Below are 13,965 nucleotides of genomic sequence, written 5' to 3'. Positions count from 1 at the left end.
GTTTAGTGGATAACTGTACACGTCTTTATTTGAGCAGAAACGCTTTTACTGCATTCCATTTAACTTATTAATTAAATCCAGTACACTGTAGGAAAGTACATGCTTTTTGAAAAAAAAAAAAAAATTTTTTTTTGTTGATTACCAGATAAAACCATTGCTGAAACAGAAAGACAAACACAGCAAACACAGGCTATAATAATAATAAAAAAAGCTAAATAAAATTTAAATTCCTGCATTACTACTGAATCACTTAATCGTTTAACACATATTATGATCTGAATTAGCTACAGTATGCTATGGTCATGCGATTTCTGTTCCGTGTCATGGTTTATGTTCAACTGTTTCGCTCCTTGTGCTCCTAAGAGAAAAGGAATGAGAACACATGTCAGTCTAATGGATATTATACCACACTAAAGATAGATATGCAAAATAATCGTGAAAGTAAGAAGTCTGTGAAGGTTTGCCTTCAGCTTCTGATGATGCATTGGGGTTCTGCAGTGTTCGTCTTTGGCCTCTTCCTCACTGGCATAGATGGCATTACACAAGCTGCAGAAGTAACCCACCACGGGCCGAACAAACTCTGTCCCTGTTGGTAAAGTACAAGAGATCAGCTGAGCAGAAGCACAGCTGTACGGTCCATATAGCCAGCCTTTACTAGCTACACATGCTCTTACCCACTGGATCCATCACAGGTGTTTGCATCTCTGTCACAACGTCTGAATTTCCTTCATCAGCTGCAGAATCTTGCATCTCATCTGCCTTTGAGTTGACATCATTCGAGGACTCCTAAAATCAAAGTAATTCATCATCAAACTCAGAGTATCAGTAGTTACACAGAACTATCTGAAAGCTTTGACCAAAGCCAGCTGGTAAATTGTAAAAGAGAAGGATTCACCTTGACATTCGCTGATGTTTGGATAGACGGCTGCTCAGAAATAGTCTTGGATTCATCATTTTCCTCCTCGAACTCAGTAGATGCTTGTAAAGAACCATCACTTGGTCCATGTAGAAAGTACCTAGCAAACAACACAAAACAAACAGGAGTACATTTGGTGCATGGATGCAATGAGTGATTTTCAGAATTGTTTATCAGCCGGATAACTCAAGTCAAATTTTATGTCTTAAGAAAAAAATACATTGTTTACATTCAAAAAATGTGCAAATTGAAGACTATAAAAATATATGAAGACCATGTGAAACATAGCATGTGGAAAAACGTTTACAAAAAATGAAACGTTACACAACTCAAAGTCAAGTGTTTGTCCAGTTTTCAGTTTTCCTGTTACATGATATAATCCCATTACAGTTACTGTTATCAGAAAAATAGCACGTAGGATTCAAGTAAACAAGATGCATTTAAAACCCAAAATTTAACATCCAAAACAAATTAATAAATAATTTTCTCTGTTGTATTCAAGCTGGTTGATATAAAGCATTCGTGCTCAGTATTATGTAATGGTGACCTATGATGAGCCTTGTAGCAAAACACCTCTCAAAGACACTAAACAGCACACCTCTGTCCAGACACCTGACAAAGGCAACCCTCATCAAACCCTGTGTTTATTATTTAATTTAAATATGAAGTGCTTTTGTGCTTCGAAGGGTTTTGGGTTGTGCACTTTGTCAAGCATTTTAACCCAAAGAAATACATTTTTCACTGTTGTTAACGAACACCACTTGACTAACTGTTAATGATACTAACTATAATCAGTTTTGCAGTTCTTGAAATATACATAAATAAAATCAAATACCTTTTATTTAAATGAGCATGTTTGGTAGACACTGAAATCTTGGGATTTTTTCCAGCAACTGTAATTTTATTCATGTTGGCCGCAGCTACAACCTTTTCAGCATCAGAGGCCTTTTCCATTTCAATCAGTCCCTGGTGGGGGGGGGGGCGAAGAACATTTTAAGATTTCATTGATACAAGCACCGAATCTGCAGTTATATCTACTAACCGTTTGATGGAGGCGAAACATCCAATGGCGTATTACTTTTCCATACGGTTCTACAATGCTCAGGAAATCTGCATCAGTGTACTCATCAGGCATGGGAAGGTTTCTGATCCGGAGAACTCTTCCATACGTTTCCTGAAAGCCGCAGAACACTGTGTTAGCCGAGCGGTGTATAATCAATGATACGGCAGTGTATACACATTTTGTGGCAACCATAAAAAGACATACACCACTATATTTGAGATTCATATTGGACCCTGTGATTTTACCTCCTCATCACTAGATGTTTGCATGATTGTGTCCATGTTGGTTTCGTTTGCTTCCTGAGCCTCGGCATCTTCTTCAGAGATCTCCATCTCAGCCATCAGTACTGTACTCTCCTCACTGGAAGCCAGTGTGCTTGAGGGCTCCTTACTGTCCTCTTCAATATCTTCCTTAACTTTCTCTTTCTCAGAGTCTGCGTCAATACTTTGCCTGAAACAGAATCAAATATCATCTGATGTGTTTTTCAGACGACACAAGCACATAAGGATAAGTAGTAATTTAAATATAAGTTACCCCTCGTTTAATTGGCTGTATTTCTTTGACACTGTTATCCTTAAGTTTCTGCCGCCTAGTTTAATGTGTTGCCTTTTACACTCAGCTTCAAGTTTTGCAGCATCGGCAGCATTCACCATCTCAATTAATGCCATCTCCACCTGCAATGAAAACATAATTAACATAATTCTACATACATCACAGAGACAAAACCTGCACCTCACATATCATGAACAATTAAGAGTAGAGTTGTAAGAATATCCTAATGATAAAGTCAGACTATATCAACAATGAGTTAACTTCTTCAGAAAGCCTTAATGAATCGATTCAAAACTGATTCAACAAATAGTTCTCAACATTTTTCTTCTAATAGATTATTTTAGTAAAATATACATGCGTAAAAATATGAGCGTTTATGTCACATTCCAATTAAATATCAAGTTAGTTCATGGAAAAATGTGGAAAACATGCTTTAATTGTTTTCTTACATTTAGAAAATAAAATCAAACCTTTCGATTGCTGCGAACCAGACAGCAGCCTGCCACATCTCCATATTTTTTCCCGATTTTCAGCAAATCTGCTTCACTGTATTTTTTAGCTACCGGAAAACCTGCCACCTCAAGAACTTTGCCAAACTTTTCCTAAAAAAATAACAATAAATAAAAAAGCAACTTAAAGAACTCAAAATACCTTTGTGTAATTTATAGAAGACATCATAATTTGTGTCCCATATTTACACAATCACAAACCCTTTGCGGGAAAAAAAAGACTAACCTCAGTGCTTGAAGTCGAGATCTCCTTTTCATCCCCTAAAACAGAATGGACATACTTCCTCAATTATATTTAAAATATGACTAAAGAAAAACTGTTTTAGGAGAACATACAGCAGAACTTTTTTTGCTTTTACTTTAATAACTGTGTAAAATAAATACCTTGTTCTGTCAACACTCCCTCCTTGTCTAGATTTTCTGAGAAATCTGCTGCCTCCTACACAAACAAAACAGACTTTCTGTACCTTTTTTAAATATAGAATGTAACATTAGTAGTTACGTATTACTACTAATTGAAATACTTGAATTGTGAACATTTCTATTCAATCAAAGGGGATCAAGAAATGTCGCAAGCAGGACTTGAACACTAGTCGTGTGAATGAGCACCAAAGCTGCCGGGCCATGACTATGACAATTATTTGATAGGCTTTTCTAGATACTGAGTCCCCAATTTCAAAATGTAGGTAACTGTAACTCTCATTTGCGCTTACCTCCTTCATCTTCACCGTATCGTCTTTCTGCTCCCCTTGTTGAAGCTTGTTTTGTTCTCCGTGTTGAAGCTCTTTTTGCTCTTCTTGTTTAAGCTCTTTTTGCTGAAGCTCTTTTTTCTCGACTTCTTGAAGCTCTTTTTGGTCTTCTTGAAGTACTTTTTGCTTATTCTCAAGCTCTTTTTGCTCTCCTTGTTGAAGCTCTTTTTGCTTTTCTTGAAGCTCGTTTGGCTCTTCTTGAAGCTCGTTTGGCTCTTCTTGAAGCTCGTTTGGCTCTTCTTGAAGCTCTTTTGGCTCTTCTTGAAGCTCGTTTGGCTCTTCTTGAAGCTCTTTTGGCTCTTCTTGAAGCTCGTTTGGCTCTTCTTGAAGCCCTTTTTGTTCTCCTTCTTGAAGCTCTTTTGGCTCTTCTTGAAGCTCTTTTGGCTCTTCTTGAAGCTCGTTTGGCTCTTCTTGAAGCTCTTTTGGCTCTTCTTGAAGCTCGTTTGGCTCTTCTTGAAGCCCTTTTTGTTCTCCTTCTTGAAGCTCTTTTGGCTCTTCTTGCTCTACTTGCTGAAGCTCTTTTGGCTCTTCTTGAAGCTCTTTTTGTTCTCCTTGTTGAAGCTCTTTGGCTTCCTTACAATCGCTTGATCCATCTGTTGTAGTTGTAGTAGCTGGTACATGCTCTGACATCTCTGGCTGTATGCTCGATGTGTCCATGTCTGAAGGTTTAGTCTGATCATCTGACTCGTTCAGAGCTTGGACATCTTCAGATGCATCCTGTTCCTGTTCATCTGAGGTATCATGCACCTCATCATCTATCTCTTCATCTACTGTGAGCTCATCTTCTGAATTCAGTGCCTCACCATCATCTGCGATAACTGCCACTCCTTCAAGATCACTATCATCAGCCATGATGTCAGACTGATCGTTGTCGTCTTCAACCGTCTCCTCCACACTCTCTTCTGTTTTTGTTTCTTGTTTCTGGTCTTTAGAAGGAGAGCTTCTTTTAGAACGGGATTTGTATGAGCTGTCCCGTTTGGAGCTCTCTTTGGTTCTCTCCCGCGAGCGTCCACTTTCTTCTCGTTTCTTAGAGTCTTGACTCCTGCGAGACCTGGACCTCTCTTCAGAAGCTCTTCGTTTGGGGCTGGGAGAGTCTCTGTGGGTTCTCCTTCTTGGGCTGCAACTCCTCCGCCTTCTCCTGCTGCTATAAGGTACTGGTGATCTTTCTTTGTCAGCATCCTTCATACTAGACCATGAAGAGAAAAAGCATGTTATTTTATAAGTAAAGTTGAAAAAATGTGCACCAAATTAAGGTCATGTGTGTAATGTCACTGGCTTTACACCGTGTCCTAACTACACGCGCCGCAAATCGATAAAATGTATCTTTTCCATGAGTTTTTGTCCTAACCAGCCACGATGGCAACACACAAACTTTCTATTTTAGAAACGGTTTCTATTTATGCAACCCTCTCGGATGGAACAACAACATACAAACTATGACAATGCTAATCTCAAGTACTGATTGTGTGTTTTATTCAATGTTAAAAGTGAGTTTGAATATCATTTATAGCCATACTGAAAACAACAATAGATAGGACTGTCACGATAACAACTTTTTGTTGTGCGGTAAATCCGATAAACGATATTATTGTCATTTTAAGACCATTTTATGCCACTGAATATATAAGCATAATATAACAGCATAATAATGCAAGAAGGCCTAAACACTTTCTAATGACAACCCAAACTTTTAATTCTTAAGAATCTTTAGATCATGGAAATCAAGTCAAAATATTAGACCACCTTCTCTGTAAATTAAGGGTGCACTGTTTTGCTGAAAAACACAATCCCTACTCAGCAGTCAGATGTCCGTATTCACAAAGGCACAGATCCCTAAACAAGACCATATCTGCAGATGAAACTTTGTTTGTAGAAGCATTTTTTAAATTTGAACTAGCACAGACTACACCACATTATGTACGAGAAGCTGCAAAAGTCACAGGTGCAAGTGAAATGCAAAAAACCTGGTGACATTAATTGTTATGTAAATATAATGGGCAATACATTGCATCACCCAAAATTATTGAGGTCATGTACATATATTGTGCGATAAGTCGATAAATTGATTATTGCGTCAGGCCTAACATTAGATCTTGAAAATAAATTAAAGCAAACGTGTATGTTAAACGTGTATGTGAACTCAATGCGAACCAACCAGTGTATTCCATAACAAAGATGGTATCAGTCCCTCAGTATTTACTTAGATATATAAGATAATTAGATGATAAACTTGTCCATTTCGTTGGGAGTGCAGTGCGCTTCTGAATGGCTGTGATATTTGAGTGATTATGTCGTGTCACGTCTGGTGTGGACGGCCAAATTGCTTGTCGCTAGAATCTTGTTGCGTCGTGTCTGGTTAGGACACGGTGTTACCCAACAAAACAAATGCATAAAAAATGGTGTTTACATAAGATCAGCAAAACACACATTTACCCAAGTGTCTGGTACTCGGTTGAGGAGCAAACGTTAATGGTTTTTCCTTTTATTTTGAGTGAACTGGTTGAATAATGCTCCACCAATTTGTTGGCCTCTTCCATGCTGCCCATCTCCACATAACCCTGCAAAAAGGCACAGAGTCTTTATACTTTATAGGTGACTGAAGAGAAAAAACATGCCATAAGAATAACCTAGTAAAATATTTGTACAATAAGAAGGTCTGGCTACCCGGCTCGGGAGAAACAGTGAATTTTTTACTGATCCGAAACGCTTAGCAATGGCCGTCAACTCCGAGCGTATGCCATCTCCAGAAGGTAGTGGTGAAAAGCTCACTACACGAGATGTCTGTGAAACATGAAGGAAATCATTCAATCACCATCGGTGGCAAACATTTAAACTAAAACGAATCAAATGGATTCAAGTCACTTTTGAAGGTGCCGTAAGTAACTTCTTAATTGAATGGCACTTGGAAAATATCTTTGATCCCTTCGTAATAAAATAGTATTAGGTGGCACAAGTTTCAAAATGATTAACATCGCTTACAAGCAGGAGTTTTGAAGCGGGTTCATTGAAAATTTTAGAGAAAAACTGTTTACGGTTTCATTCTTCTTCCTAAAGACTAGTTAAAAAACATCATAAGCTTAAATCACATATTTCACAATAATTTATTTTAGTATTACATCCATGGCAATATAACAACTAATTAATTTAAGAAACAACATGCTGTCTTTTTAATATCACACTTAATATTTTCTTAACTATACTGCATAAATGGGTTTTACACATGAAAATATGTGGCCATATTTATATTTTAGGACATTTGGTGGGCCATGGCATCAAAAAGTCCTGGTTTACAGCACCAAATTGTGCTGAACATTACTCACCTGTAGGAAACTGACTGCTGCAGACAGAGTAAATACGATCAGTTCTCCTTTGATCCTCAAAGGGTTTTGGTAGAAATATTTTACTATATCCTCTGCCTGGCCTGCTGTTCCCATATTCACAAAAGCCTACAAAATATTACAGGAAAAAATTAAATTTACAACCCATTTAAAAATCAGATTTGTATATTTGTTAAATGAGTTATATATATATTAAAAAATAAACCGCTATACCATTCTAGGTAACATAATGATTTTGACAATAGCCCCAAACTGACAAAGCAATTTTTTCAGGTAAGCTTCGTCTACTTCATCCACTTCAAACTTGACACACACCACTTTGCACTGTAATTAAATATAGTAAAATAAAAAAATACAATAATGTCTGAACATTAGAACAGCAGTAAGTGAAACAGAACATCAAAAATACAAATCCACCTTCGATTCAGTATTACTGTGGTTTTGACTGCTTGATGATGCACTTCTGCTGCGCGACGCTCCACTTCTGCTGCCTAACGATCCATTTCTACTGCTTGAGGTTCCCCCTGAACAAAAAGCACAACAGCTATAATATCTGGAAGATGCTCAAATCACTATGAAGAGGATAAAGACTTTACCTCGTTCCTGTGTTGTCCTAGACACGAGTCGATCAGAATGGGGCTCATTTCTGTTAAAGTGTATTGGTTTAGCATGTTATCCAACAAATTTATGGAAATGTGCCGTTTTATGATATATAGTGAGGGAATGATTCTACCTTCGAGCAGACTGGATTGTCTGGTCCCACGCTGGATATCTAATGAACAAGGATGCGTGTGTAAAACATTTATTTACATTTGAGCATTTTGGGAATTGCTTTTATCTAAAGGTTTCAATACATTCAAGTTTTGCGTTATATCAGTACGTGAGCGGAACTAAACCCATGCAGTTGTTAGGATCATGCTACTGTTAACTTGAAAACATAAAGGTGTAGGGATGTAACGATTCACTCAACTCACGATTCGATTCACTATTTATTTATTTTTTTTAACAAAATTGTATTTAAGACAAATTATGAATTAAATGTGTCCTTTTATTATTGCTTGGACAAAATGCTGTACATTTCTTTGTGAAATTATAATATAACTATAATAATATACTAATATAGCACTTGCATATTATTGCTCTTTTGTTGGTTTTGATTGCTTTTATTGTCCTTATTTGTAAGTCGCTTTGGATAAAAGTGTCTGCTAAATGACTAAATTTAAATAGAATGTAAATGTAAATAACAAAACTAAATTGACATTTTTAAACAAGCCCCAAATCAAATACGTAACACAAATAATATAAATCTCTTCATATTAGCAAAATAAGGCTTTGTCTGTGCTCTTTCCATTTAAAATTAGAGGCAACTACTGCATTTTAATCATGATCCAAACAAAGATGCTGGGTATGCAACATGAGCAGTTTTCAATTTAAATTAGATTGTATAATTTAGAAATTTTGAAGCAAAAACAGAATGGTTTGACTTCAGTTTTGTGAAACTATACATAAATATCTGCAAGAAAACAGCGGAACGAGCTGAACGAGACGAAGATTCACTCTCTGCCAGTAGGTGGCGCTTAAAGTGTTAACCTTGGTTTCTGCTGTAAACGAAACCAGCGCAGCACTTATGAACTTTAATATGCATTATACAGAGGCAAGATGAAAAGAAAAAACACTATCTAAACTTTTCTAAAGACAGTAAGTTCCCCTCAAACATGCATTCATATAAACTCCTACCCCTAAGTAAATCGCGATTTGTTTAGCATCTCAACCGATTTGAATCGTCACATATTTGAATCGATTTTCAACCGGCTCGCAGTTAATCGTTACATCCCTATCAAGGTGGAAAATACAAAATACTAGCTTATTACTTTATAAAATGTGTGGTGAAGAATTGCATGTGCTTTGTCTGTACATTGACTAATGCTTCATGTTAAATCTGTAATCATCCTCACTATCACCAAATGTTTTTTTTTAAACCGCTTGAATGTTTACCAGAAATCATTATTTAGTGACAACATGACTGCACAGGAGCTTTAGAAAATAATTAAAGAATAAAGTTGAAGATACTTACTTTTCCACAAGACTAAGTTGACTATGAGCATGTTGGGCTCCTTTTACGTGCACAGACCAGTCCTAAAACACAAGTCATATCTCTAAATATTTCTTCATGAGGCATTAAAACATATAATATGACAATCAAAGTACATTTATAGCTCATACCGTTAAGAAACTTCCATCAATTTTAAATGAAAGTATTTACAAGTCACGTACACTTTTGCGCCAATGAGTTTTTCCACAGTTTTTTTGATATCTATGCTATCAAAATTGACAGATCTTGAATTTTGGGTATTTGCTCTCTTATCGAAGGAAATCAAACAAAAATGACAACCATATCAAGAACACAGTCAATTATCAAGACATTATTTGGTGAAAATTGTTCATTCCATTATATCCCTTAAATCTCATTCCCACTAGCGCATATTCATAATTGTTGCATCAAGATGCATCACACCCAAGTATGATTCCACTGGTTCTTGCATGTCTTGTGAACATGATGCAGTATATTTGTATATGCGGAAGCGGAAATGAGGTTTGAGGACTACGGCAGTGGGATAATGACTTCATACAGTGCATGAGTCGAATGGACTGCTTTTATGTTACTTTCTGTCTTTATCAGGTTCGATACAACAAGACAGAATTTCCATTCTGGGTCGAACTACACCTTCAGTGTGGATAATAAACATACTACTTGGACTTACCTCATGTGCCAGAGTACGCTCATGTGTATAACTGTCTAGAAAATAGCTGGTAAAGTAGAATCTGTGAGAGCGAAGACAGCTACTTACCTTGTTGGAGAGGACAGTGATTTCGCAGAGCACGCATGCGTAGGGAAACACTGGAGGAGTTTTCCCGTGGAAATCTGACGCCTCCTTCCTGGTAGGCACTCTAGGAGCCGATTCTGTCCTCTGGTGGTGTGACGATTGACGAACGTCTCTGCTGGACAGGTGCGAGGGTGGAGCAAGGTCTCTGATGGACAGGAGCGAGGGCAGACCGACGTCTCTGCTGGACTGGAGAGAAGGTGGAGCGATGCCTCGGTTGGACAGGTGCGAGGGTGGACCGGCGTCTCTGCTGGACAGGAGTGACGGCAGACCAACATCTCTGCTTGACAGATGTGAGGACTGGCCAGTGTCTCTACCGGACAGATGTGAGGAGTGACTGGCATCTCTGCTAGAGCGATGCGAGGACTGACTGACGTCTTTACTGGACAGATAAGAGGACTGACTGACATCTCTGCTAGAGCGGTGGGAGGATTGACTTGCATCTCTACTGGACAGATGTGAGGATTGACCAATGTCTCTACTGGACAGATGTGAGGATTGACTTGCATCTCTACTGGACAGATGTGAGGATTGACCAATGTCTCTACTGGACAGATGTGAGGATTGACCAATGTCTCTACTGGACAGATGTGAGGATTGACCAATGTCTCTACTGGACAGATGTGAGGATTGTCCAATGTCTCTACTGGACAGATGTGAGGATTGGCCAATGTCTCTACTGGACAGATGTGAGGATTGGCCAATGTCTCTACTGGACAGATGTGAGGATTGTCCAATGTCTCTACTGGACAGATATGAGGATTGACCAATGTCTCTACTGGACAGATGTGAGGATTGTCCAATGTCTCTACTGGACAGATGTGAGGATTGTCCAATGTCTCTACTGGACAGATGTGAGGACTGACTTGCATCTCTACTGGACAGATGTGAGGATTGACTAACGTCTCTACTGGACAGACGTGAGGAATGACTGCCGTCTCTGCTGGACAAATGTGAGGATTGAATAGCGTCTCTGCTGTAGCTGGAGTAAGACTGCGGGACGACGGATGTTTTCTGCCTCGATGGTTCCGTGGCATAAGACGCTTTATCAAAATAAGACTCTTTGTCTTTCAGGTGGTTGTACTCAACCACGTAGTTCGACTCCGAACTGGTGTACGTGCATGATGGAGAGCTTGACTGTTGGACGTTTTCCCAGCGGTCGTCCCAGGTTGGAAGCTGCTCTCGAGGAATGGAGTATGACTGACGTTCCGGCAAATCCAACGGATACTCAACCAGCTGAGCGTGGCTCGTGTCGTCCCAGGAGCGAGACGACGAACTGTCTCGGAGCGCACCGGACCTAGACGAAGAAGTGCCGGATGCTTTCTTCTTTTTGATCTGCGCGAGAAGGTCAGGAAGGGTATCGGCTGCGATGAGATGCTCGGGAAGCTCGGCCAGCGTTTGGAGGTCTTCAGCATCCAGTCCACAGCTATGCAGAAAAGACAAAGCCTTGGCAGACGAGAGGACAGGTTCTGATGAGGACGGAGACATCCGCTCTGGAGACGCGCCCCGTATCTGCGACCTGTAAGCCGTTGACTCCCGGTGATAAATTCGTTGCGAGTCTTTGTACTTGTCATTGCTTGCGCCGTAACCATCAGCTGGGTTTTGGTATGGATGATTGTAAGACATGTCCCAAAGTCCCAAGTGGTCGAACAATTATAGGACCTCAAAAAAAAGCAGCTCTTGTAGGCCCAGTTGCTGTTCACCTGTTAAAAAGATGTTAAGTAAGGAGACTTTGTTCTCCTTATATTGATACTACATTACTGAATGGATAAATGGCTCCGGTTGGAAGATCTCCCGGCGAATCCGGAGACGTGTGTCACCTGTATCAGTCTTACCTTGAGACGAAAAATCAAATCATTCATACTTTGTGGATGTCTCTGGATTTGCTTTATAAAACTTCAGCTGTATCTGACCAGTAATATGACAACTGGTACGTTAGTTAATGCAACTGGTAGATGACAAATGTCCATGAACTTAGTTAAAAGACATGTATAAGGGAAGTTAAACTGTTTTTAATCACTTTCTCTTTCATTTCATCATGTATTTGTTATACCTGTAATTATATACAGTAAGAAAAAAAAATGATAGCATGTCACTGCTTACAATTTCATGTAAACTAACGTTACCTCAATAGAGGTGGAGTTTGTTTTTCAACGTAAAAGTGAAGAATAATTCGTCGGTTTTTCCTGAAGTGTTGATCTTATGTATTTGGACCTGATGATGAGCGCCATATTCCGTTTGTTTTGGGCGCTGATGTTAATATTCCCGCTAATGCACTAACATCATATGACACATCATCAGATTACAGACATTACGAAGGCACTTATCAGTTTGTATTGATTTATAAAAACTCACCTACACAAGCTGGAATAATAAAGCAACCGATCGTTAAATCTCTGCAAAGCAGCGGTTATGATGAAAACCGTTCTTGTCTCTAAACCGGAAATGTGATATTTCAAAATAAAAGTCACCAAAGACGTACCGTTTGTTTTATTGTGAATAAAATGTAATGAGTGGCTTATTGCATTTTATTCAGAAATAAATAATAACATATACACTATAACATTATTTGTTTAGAACAGAACTTACTGATTGAATACAGTTTATTACATTGTATATTATGATGTTGGTCAATACTCACCATTATCAGCGATGTTACAGTATTACGAATAACAATACTAACTCAATGCAGAGGAAACTACGGTTAAAATGTTGTTATATAAAGACATTTATTTTTGCTTTGCCAAAATCCAAAAAGCCCTTTAAATACTGTAAGTTTTATATACAGACCAGAGACAGAGACAAAAGAACTGACCATTTATTTTTTCCTGACATTTATTGCCAGCAGTGCCCTAACAAAATCTATCTATATAAGATTTTTTTTTAAACAATTGTTATATTACAAAACCTTGATGCATACTACTATTGTCAATGCCAAAGTGCACTTAAAAAAATGGTGGCAAGACAAAAAAAAAAACATTTTACTGTAGGGTGCTCTAGGCATGACTGTTAATTATAGGACAATCCCTATTTAACTGGCATCATTCTTCTAATTGTCACTAAGACTGTAAGCTCCAGATGAAAGCTAAAGGGACGACCAGCCATTGCAAGAGAAGTCTGTCCTTCCAGATCTGTGATTTCTAGAATATTGCAGCTTTACAATGACACCAATTCATTCAAGTCCCCCAAAAAGGCTGTTCATCCACGTAAGACACAGAAGACCGGTGAATGGGTTCATCACTGCAGCTGGAATTGCTCACCAGTTCAGCACTGAACAGGGTAAGGATCCGTCTCGGCACGTTTAAGAGAAGTGAGACTGAAAGCACACTCTGCAGTGACCAAGCCTCTCATCAGCAGAAAGAATCAGACACCTGAGCTCATCTTTGCTGAGGAGCATGTTGTGTGGAGAGAGGAGAACTGGTCCCAAGTTCACTTTCGTGATGAGAGTAAAGCTTAACATTTTGGTGGATGTACTCCTAATATAACAGTTAAAACGTTCAGTATAACGTCTTTTATACCATCCCTGCTGGAAAAAAAAAATGTCCCGCTAAAACCAGCCTGCTGACCAGCTATGACCAGGCTGGACAACCAGCTAAAACCAGCCAACTAGCTTAGGCTAGCTTTTTTCAGCAGGGTTATAAATGCATAATTTCCTGGAAATGCATCAAAAAGCCACCACATAAGTAGCAGATACTTGTTGAATTCTGAATAAAAGAAAAATTAACAATTATTTCTAAATAGTGGTGTTTTAATCCAATCCCAAAGCACAACTATACCCACAGATCTACAGAATGGTATAGAAATTTATAAGGGGAGAAGAAAAAACAACAACAACGGTCGATAATAACCCAGCTCTATGGTGATCATGGGTTTGGGGTGTTTACAAATTCAACCCATTGCACAGGTTCTGCCAAGAGCAGACATTCACACAACATAAGCATTAACATGAATTTGTG

The 13,965-nt window shown here is 38.6% G+C and overlaps 1 protein-coding gene across 6 annotated transcripts; it reads right to left on the bottom strand.

The window, feature by feature from the left end:
• Nucleotide 1: 1 nt before the first annotated feature.
• Nucleotides 2-12,461, bottom strand: LOC109101760. Of its 6 annotated transcripts, none has more exons than XM_042770378.1 (22): nucleotides 12,365-12,461; nucleotides 9,977-11,712; nucleotides 9,202-9,263; nucleotides 7,861-7,899; nucleotides 7,724-7,773; nucleotides 7,545-7,651; nucleotides 7,341-7,451; nucleotides 7,110-7,235; nucleotides 6,454-6,570; nucleotides 6,223-6,347; nucleotides 3,754-4,975; nucleotides 3,425-3,479; nucleotides 3,267-3,301; nucleotides 3,002-3,133; nucleotides 2,514-2,653; nucleotides 2,225-2,429; nucleotides 1,959-2,090; nucleotides 1,752-1,882; nucleotides 896-1,016; nucleotides 675-786; nucleotides 465-586; nucleotides 2-358 (listed from the first exon to the last, which is right to left on the bottom strand). In XM_042770378.1, exons 2-22 carry the CDS (start codon nucleotides 11,633-11,635, stop codon nucleotides 335-337), a joined length of 4,827 nt encoding a protein of 1,608 aa, XP_042626312.1. In that variant the 5' UTR covers nucleotides 11,636-11,712; nucleotides 12,365-12,461; the 3' UTR covers nucleotides 2-334. The 6 variants fall into 6 exon arrangements, 5 of the variants coding, with proteins under 5 accessions (XP_042626312.1, XP_042626311.1, XP_042626314.1 ...); XM_042770377.1 differs by having other exon boundaries at nucleotides 9,977-11,844; nucleotides 12,365-12,455; XM_042770380.1 differs by lacking the exon at nucleotides 12,365-12,461 and having other exon boundaries at nucleotides 9,977-10,267; nucleotides 10,301-12,358.
• Nucleotides 12,462-13,965: the final 1,504 nt, after the last annotated feature.

This window comes from Cyprinus carpio, chromosome A14, assembly GCF_018340385.1.
Source record: "Cyprinus carpio isolate SPL01 chromosome A14, ASM1834038v1, whole genome shotgun sequence".
Lineage (NCBI taxonomy): Eukaryota > Metazoa > Chordata > Actinopteri > Cypriniformes > Cyprinidae > Cyprinus > Cyprinus carpio.
This window is presented reverse-complemented; position numbering and strand designations above follow the sequence as displayed.